General features: G+C 42.6%; 2 protein-coding genes across 6 annotated transcripts; both read right to left on the bottom strand.

Annotated features, from left to right (window-relative positions):
- LOC104737223 (cullin-like protein 5) lies at nucleotides 1,642-3,806 on the bottom strand. 5 transcript variants are annotated; one of them, XM_010457347.2, is made up of 5 exons: nucleotides 3,339-3,806; nucleotides 2,773-3,218; nucleotides 2,482-2,665; nucleotides 1,982-2,374; nucleotides 1,642-1,876 (listed from the first exon to the last, which is right to left on the bottom strand). In XM_010457347.2, the coding sequence occupies exons 1-5, from the start codon at nucleotides 3,357-3,359 to the stop codon at nucleotides 1,856-1,858; spliced, it is 1,065 nt and encodes a 354-aa protein (XP_010455649.1). In that variant the 5' UTR covers nucleotides 3,360-3,806; the 3' UTR covers nucleotides 1,642-1,855. The 5 variants fall into 5 exon arrangements, with proteins under 5 accessions (XP_010455649.1, XP_010455647.1, XP_010455646.1 ...); XM_010457345.2 differs by having other exon boundaries at nucleotides 1,642-1,882; nucleotides 2,773-3,215; nucleotides 3,339-3,805; XM_010457344.2 differs by having other exon boundaries at nucleotides 1,642-1,882; nucleotides 3,487-3,805.
- On the bottom strand, nucleotides 4,418-7,483 carry LOC109128388. The gene is made up of 3 exons (XM_019234601.1): nucleotides 7,028-7,483; nucleotides 5,402-6,691; nucleotides 4,418-5,161 (listed from the first exon to the last, which is right to left on the bottom strand). Exons 1-3 carry the CDS (start codon nucleotides 7,481-7,483, stop codon nucleotides 4,418-4,420), a joined length of 2,490 nt encoding a protein of 829 aa, XP_019090146.1.

The raw sequence follows: 8,223 nt of genomic DNA, 5'->3' as shown, positions 1-8,223 counted from the left end.
TCTTGTGCAAAAAGGAGGCCAAACAGGTAGAAAACAAAGCTAAAGATGGAAAACACTCTTTAAAAAGGTGATGAGTGATTTCAGGGACATAAACCGGAACCAGATTGTACTACAATAACCAATTAGATTCGAAACATATCTGTTTTACTTTACTTTCTATTGTACTGGACCTGCTTTTGGTTCTTTCGAACAAGGATGCTGACCACAACATCGACCTTCACGATGTTGACCTTTTATTGATCTTGCGTTGAAATGAGAACTGACTTTGTTAGCGTGCGTAGTCTTTTTGGTGTGAAGCAATGGAAAGCCTTTGCTCTAGAGGGCTTCGGTTCCACGCTTACAATCCCGACCTGATCAGAAGTAAATGCTCAAGAGAATAAAATTTTATGCTTAAGAAAAACAAACTTCTTTTTGACGATATGTCCCATACTTTCATTTCTTCCTTGTGTTCAGTACAATATGATGACAAAAGATTCATCTTCACAAGAATTTTGCTTTCTGATACAAAATAAACCACAGCTCAAACAGATAATCAACACCTCGAAAAACCCATCACAGAGGATGACAGTAACAGATAAACGAAATATAACTAACTTCAACAATTTTTCAGGAATGGTATGTTTCCTCCTCGGTTGACTCGAAGTGAACTAGAAGACTATTTTTTTCTCCATACCGACTACAACCGAGAAATGAGTGGCATATACAACATGTGTAACAAGCCGAACAATGTATTAAATAAGATGGTTCTGTATTAACTCACATAGAAAACGTCAGAGTAGGCTGGTTTTTCACAGTACGTTCTTTGGATAAAGTACTTTCCACCAAAGTAAAAAATCTAGTTAGCAGCTTGAGTTGATACAACACAAGAAGTTACACTCTAAAACTGCTTGTAGGTGTTTAGACTTCCATTTATGCCAAACGTGGAACACCATAACACCAAAGATAAACATATTTTAAAACTTAAATCTCCAAGAAGCTGGTTCTTCTTTCATCATAATCGACTTTTGAAATAGCCACTTCACTCTGTTCATTTTAATAGCCACTCACGTTCCTGTTTTAAAACTTCAATCTCTAAGATTTGGGACACTTTAGTGCATCTTCCACTGTAAGTGTATACCTCGATCGATCTCCCTCTACCTCTCGCGCCCACTGATCACTCCTCCTCCTCCTCCTCCTCCTCTCCTTCACGTCCAACCGAGACTATGTCCTTCCCTCACCTGGAACGAGCGGTCCCTTCACTGGAAAATCCATAAGTTTGTGCTAAGGGTGTGATGCCTGTTGAGTCACATAGAAGCAATTAACATATCTAAGAGACACACGTCCTGCTCACGTTATATAACTTGACCCTACCTTACCTTAATTGCTTCCTAAACCGGAAAGACAACGACATGGTCTCCACGTGCTACCTTACCTTGGCTTCAATGCAACTGACTGAATATAATCTTCTTATTTCAGGACTTGAAAAAATGCGATTGCTAACAGAGGATGAATGACTTGGGTGGGATGTAACAACATATGTTGGGAGTGTTAACAATCAATTTAAAAGGATCAAAGCCAAAATATTTCAGATGAACAGTTGGTCTGCAGGTTGTTTAGTAATTCAATATGTAATTCACTTTCTGATATAGTAAAAAAAAAAGCTTGAGAATAACATGCATTTTTTTTTTTTGTTCACCATGTAGTAAATTCTGAAGAAACATCAACAGCATATGTAGTAAATTCTGAAGAAACATCAACAGCATATGTATTACAGCCCGTTGGCTGATAAAGAAAACGTAACACAATACCAGAATAAACAACATAACTTCCTACTACCATAAGATAAACGACCCTCCATGCATTTGACAAATCAGCTTTAATCCTCCGAGCACTCCCACTGCCCCTGATCGGAAAAATCACCGTGCAAAAAGAATCACATACTTTTTATATACACAGTTCAAGAATCAACAAGAGGGGTCAAATAGAAAAGAAGAAGTCATACCGGCACATGCAGACCCATACCCTCAAAAAAGTCTCTGATGGTCTTATCCAATAATTCATCCTCAAAAAAGCATCGACGCCATATCTTATCAATGCTAGTATGCAACTCATGCAAGGATCCTTCTTGCCTCGCTCCCTCTCCTTTGGCCAAGATGTAGGATTTCAAACTGCGGTCTAGATAATGCAGCAAATAATCTTCCCTAGAGAACAAACGATACATTCTTCCAAGGTCATCAATGAGACTCTCATCCATTAATAGCTTAAAACCCTCTTCAAGAAAAGAAACGTGAGCCACCAGTAGTTGCCTCTCTAAAACTCTCGGTAGTTGTAAGCAGCAAGCTGCAAAGAAGAAATAATGCTCCCGGCATTTTTTCCTTTCTGCGTGAAAAACCCCCTGCAAACAAACAATCACCAGAAGAATATATATATATATATATAGCTTAAGAAGGAAAGCTTAGAAACACAAAATGAATGAAAGAGGCTAGTTTAAGGTCTTGATACCTCGACATATTTCAAGTAGTTGGAAATGTCGGACTGCTGCAGGATTTTCTCTGCTTGCTCGGAGTAAAACTTGGAAGTAGAATCAAGGAAAGGCTTCTCAAACACATATCTCGACAGCCCGAGGAACATCTCCATCAGATTCTTTAGAAAATCACTCGTGTTGTTAGCAGTAGTCTTGCCTGATCTGGTAGACATATAAAAAAAAAATGCAAGGGAAAGAGTGAGAGTACTGGAACAAGGAAGGATACAACAAGAGACTGGTCTTACGTACTTAGGTACATACATACTTACCTTTCATCAGTGATGAGTCCTAATATGGCGGTAATAACTTGATGTTGAAGTTGAGAGGTCATGGAGAGTTGCTTATGGAAAAGCTTCTGGCACCCGTCCCACAGTGTATACTCATTACATGTCACATACATGGCTAAGTCAGACACAAACAGCATCTTCCTTCTAAAGTCTAACCAGCAATTGTGCACGAGTGGCAACAAAACAGAAGGATCATCACTGATTTGCTTCGCTAAAGACTGTAAAACCGAAGCAAGGTGTGGCTCACACTCCTGCTCGATAAGACCGAAAATATGCACTTGTACTGTTTCGGGATCCGCATCCGCAAAGCAAGCACGCTGAACGGCCATATAAATCTTTGTGCAGGGGATATCGACAGACTTATATTCATCATCTAATATGATTTTGACTGCTGGCTTTAGCAACTCCCACGCATCCGCTAAGTACTTCTTTATGTTTATGTTTAGTGGAGCAAAATGGACGATATGAAATTTAGAGGATCAGCAACGAACGAACCACAAACAAAGAGAAAAAACAAAAAACAAATCCGAGATCGAAAACGTATATACCGCTAACACGACGGGGGCCATAGTTAAACGTATATACCGCTAACACGACGGGGACCATAGTTAAACGTATATACCGCTAACACGACGGGGACCATAGTTAAACGTATATACCGCTAACACGACGGGGACCATAGTTAAACGTATATACCGCTAACACGACGGGGACCATAGTTAAACGTAGGAACAGGCTGCGATACAGGAAGGAAGACAATAAGAATTGCCCTCTGCTCCTACATCATCATCATCATCATCCTGTGAGTGGTGAAGGAGCTTCGGCAACTTCGCGGAGGATAAAAGGTCGGGGCTGATCGAGCGCTTCATGATAATCCGATCCAGAAGGAATCAATAGACACCAGAAATCGACGGGCGATTTCGGCAACTTTCGCAATCGTATGGACGGGCGATTTTTAGGACGGCAGGTCTCCCAATTAACAACCCTAGAGGGAGGAGAAAGACGGGATTGACATTTTTTTTTTTTTTTTTTTTTTTTTTTAAATTTAAAAANTAGGAAGTGATTTTTAAAAGGAAAATATATCTATATATATATTTTTTAAAGTACATTTTTTTTTTATGAATATAAAATTATATTCAACAAAAAGACGGTGTTACAATAAATGCATCGTCAAGCTGAAATTTTAGAAAAGTGTTGCTAGAAATTCAAAAAACTAGTAACTGTGATGTTGGAACCAAAACTCGAGGCCATCAGTATAAGCCGGAATACTTGTTATAGTGTTCAGACGGTTCCGGACATGTTTATCAATCATGGCGGTGAGAGAACGGGGCGGAACCGCAGGGTCTCCATGGCGATGGCGGTTCCGTTCGGTCCAAAGACTGTGAATGGTGAGCTGAAAAGTGTATCGCAGCACAAAGATGTGAAGACGTGGAGCTGAAGTAACAAGTATGGTGAGGAGTTAGTCCCAGCTTACTGTGAATCGGCTTCCGAGAATCCTTTCCGTAAGAGCTGACCAAACCTGGGAGGAGTACGGGCAGGAGAAGAACAAGTGGTCTCGTGTTTCAATAGTCGACGTACAAAACACACATGTTCCATTTGCAGAGTCATTCCATTTTAGCATTCTATCTCATGTTGCTAAACGGTTATGAATTGCAAGCCAGGTGAGGAAAGAGTATTTGGGGGTAGCGTATTGGAACCATACCACTTTGTACCACGTACAGATCGGGTGTGTCTGCCGGACCAAATGCCAAGTATCACGCGAAGAAAAGTGTGACTTAAACACACCCGACTTTGTTTGCCAAAGGGAAACATCATTACCCGTAGTTAAACGAAGAGAGTCCATCGTATCCTCTACCTGAAGGAGTGTAGGAGTCCGATGTCGTCGTCGACTATGGTTGGCAAGGGCTGTGGCAACAGTGCCATTCAGAGGTATCCCCATACCAATTGTACCACGAGGACCTAGTAGATCAATGAGCCTCCCGAGAGGGGACCAAACATCATACCATAATGAAGGTTCCGTGCCTGATCGCACTTCCTTTTTGTGAAAAAACACGGCTTTATCTCTGTATTTCAGGAGTTTTTGCCATATCCATGAACCTGAGCAAGTCGTACCCTTAACTGACCACAAGGTCTTGCCCGAAAGGAGAGCAATGTGAGACCAAGTAACCCATAGAGAGTCCTTTGCCGATAGCAACCTCCAAATAAGTTTTAAAAGGCTAACAGTGTTTGATTCAGAGAGCAACCGAACACCGAGGCCTCCTTCTTTTCGTGGCTTACAAAATTCAGACCAAGCTACCTTCGCTTTTCTAGGATTAAGATCTGGACCAGACCAAAGGAAAGCCGAGAAAAGACTTTCAATCTCAGTGATGCACTGTTTTGGTAACCGGAAAGCAGAGAGCCAGAGACTTGTGAGACTTGTAAGCACTGATTTAATGAGCTGGAGCCTTCCCGCAAAAGATAAGAACCTACTCGTCCAGGAGGAGATTCGAGAACATATTCTCTCTATCAAAGGGAGATAGTCATTTCTTGACAATCGCTTAGTGAGCAGAGGGAGTCCTAGATATCAGACTGGGAGGGCACCTGGGGTAAAAGGGAACTGACTGAGAATTACACTGCAGTTCTGCGGGGAGATGCCTGCCATAAAGATGGTTGACTTTTCCAAACTGATAGTTAACCCGGAGCAAACAGCAAAGTCAGCAAATATCTTCAGGATACTCCCTATAGACTGTGTTGTCCCGTCTGAGAAGACCAAAATGTCATCTGCAAAACACAAGTGTGTGAGTTGCATCTTGCGACATTGAGGGTGGTAGCCAAATTGACGATCCACTGCCGCTTTATCAAGCATACGAGTGAGAAAGTTCATGCAAATGACAAAGAGATATGGCGACAGCGAGCAGCCTTGCCGGAGACCTCTCGTACAGCGAAAGAAACCCCCTAGCTCCCCATTCACTTGAACAGAGAAAGAAGTCGTTCCTATGCAGAGTTCAATCCAGTGTAGAAACTTAGCCGGTAAATCCATAGCTTTAAGGATATGAAGAAGAAACGGCCACTGTACTGAGTCAAAAGCTTTTAAGATATCAATTTTCACTGCACAACGACTACTGATAGATTCCTTATGGTAATCTTTAACTAGCTCAGTGGCTAACAACACATTCTCCAACATTAGTTTGTCCTTAATGAAAGCTGATTGATGTGGGGCTATAGAGGAGGGCAGAATTCTCTTTAGTCGGTTAGCCAAAAGTTTCGATATTACCTTATACATTACATTGCAGCATGAAATGGGACGGTAATCTTTCATCACCAAGGAATCAGTCTTTTTTGGAATTAGAGCAAGTATGGTGGTGTTCACGCCTTTAGGCAGGAAGCCCTTCAAGAAGAAGGACTGAACAGCCATCGTGAAATCCTTGCCAGTAATAGGCCAAGTTTGTTTGAAGAACTCAGCTGAGAATCCATCGGGTCCTGGCGCTTTGTTATTCGGCATCTTAAACACCACATCACGTATCTCATCTGCTGAAACAGGGTGGACCAATAGAGCTTGCTCCGAAACAGAGCAGCGATAGTCAACAAATTGCTCAGTTTGTTCAGTCGTTGGACCGACAAAGTTTGCTGGCTTATGAGATAAGAAATCACTGAAAAATCGAACAGCTTCGGCTTTAATTTCCTCCTGAGTGGTGGCAGTAGAACCATCCTGACATTTGATCTCCCTCATAGCATTCACCGCAAGCCTAGCTTCAATGGAATGGTGAAAATATTTATTATTCTTATCACCGACTTGCAGCCAGTGAAGTTTGGATCTCTGCTTCAAGAGTCTCTCCTCAATATCAGAAACCTGGTTCCAACGCTCAAAAGCTGCTACTTCCTCCTCCACGGCTACATAGGATGGTACAATATGAGTGGCCAACTGCTTAGTGCATAGGTCTGTATAGGCTGCAGTAACTCAAGTGGAAAGATTACTAAGGCTATTTCGACTCAATGTTCGTAGGATGGGCTTCAACCCCTTTAACTTTTTTGCGAAACGAAACAGAGCTGAGATTGAGTGAAAGAGTGGTCTCGTTTCATCCCAGTAGATTTTGACTGTGGGCAAAAAATCCGGCATAGAAGCAACCACATTAGAAAACTTAAATGGTCCGCGAGACCGCTGTATGGAAGCTCCTAACTGGAAGCGGCACCGCAAATGGGCAGAGCACCCCCCAGATTCAAACACACTATAGGCTTCCGGGAACGTGCGAGCCCATACCTCATTCACTAAAGTCCTATCCAGCTTCTTACAAATGGGGTCCTCCTCACGTCTATTACTCCAAGTGAACAAAGGTCCATGATAACTCATGTCGATCAAGGAACAGTGAGCAACTGTATCTTGAAAGTCTCGCATCCCCACTAGACGAAGAGGTGAACTCTCAAAATTTGAGTGTTCCTCACCATCCCAAATTTCATTAAAATCTCCCATGATGAGCCAAGGCTTGTGACGTAACAATGGCGAATCATGATGTGATATTAAATCTTCCCATAACTCCTTCCGCTCCTCCTCGAAATTAGAGGCATAAACAAAGGAAACAAAAAACTCCTCCACTGCACCATCTAACAAGATTGACCAAGTGATCAGCTGACCACTTTTAAACACCGGAGACACCCTGAGGTTATTTCTCCAGACAACCCAAATTCTTCCCCGTCTATTGAACTCATAGTTTGTCATATAAGACCAATCTCTAAAGACAGAAGATGTAATCCAAGGGGCATTACACTCCTGAACTCGCGTTTCTAACAAGCAACTAAACAGCAGGTTTGCAGAGTGAAGCCAGTCTCGGACGTTGGAATGTTTTTTTGATTTATTGAACCCGCGCACATTCCAAAAGAACCCAGACATTAATGGCGTTTGGAGGAGTTTCTTCTACTCGAGTTGCTAAGGGGGGGCTTAGCTTTGAGAGAAAGAGACTCCGAAGAACCTTTTTGAGCCAATTGCCTAGTGACAGGTCGTTGAGACTCATCACCAGTTGAACTCCTCTGTATACTAGACGCATCAGCTTGAAGGTTTGAGGTCCAGCGTCGACTTGGTAGGAAGAGCACTGTTGTCGCCTACATCCTTCTGCCCAAGCAACTCGTCAACATTATCCCCTAACACAGCGTAGCGGGACGGAGAATGTAGGACCTCTTGAGATCCTGCTGAACCACGAGGTTTGTCACCACTGCGACTACCTTTACCAGGAGACACCGTAGACCATCCTTCCTTATCAGGGTCATCAGGCACTAGGGCACTCGTTTTGATCGGTGAATTAACGACAGGGGCAACAGGCAGAGCCGTGCCAGTGAGCAACTCACCTTCCTCAACTTCAACTGCAGTATCACTGCCAAGAGCAGGGGACCCTTGTTTCATCACACACACCTCCTCAGTGTGACCCCACTTACTACACCGTGAACAACGTGGGGGAAGCCATG

This window comes from Camelina sativa, chromosome 13 (assembly GCF_000633955.1).
Source record: "Camelina sativa cultivar DH55 chromosome 13, Cs, whole genome shotgun sequence".
NCBI classification, from domain to species: domain Eukaryota; kingdom Viridiplantae; phylum Streptophyta; class Magnoliopsida; order Brassicales; family Brassicaceae; genus Camelina; species Camelina sativa.
The sequence above is the reverse complement of the archived record's forward strand: the minus strand, read 5'-3'. Positions and strand labels throughout refer to the sequence as shown.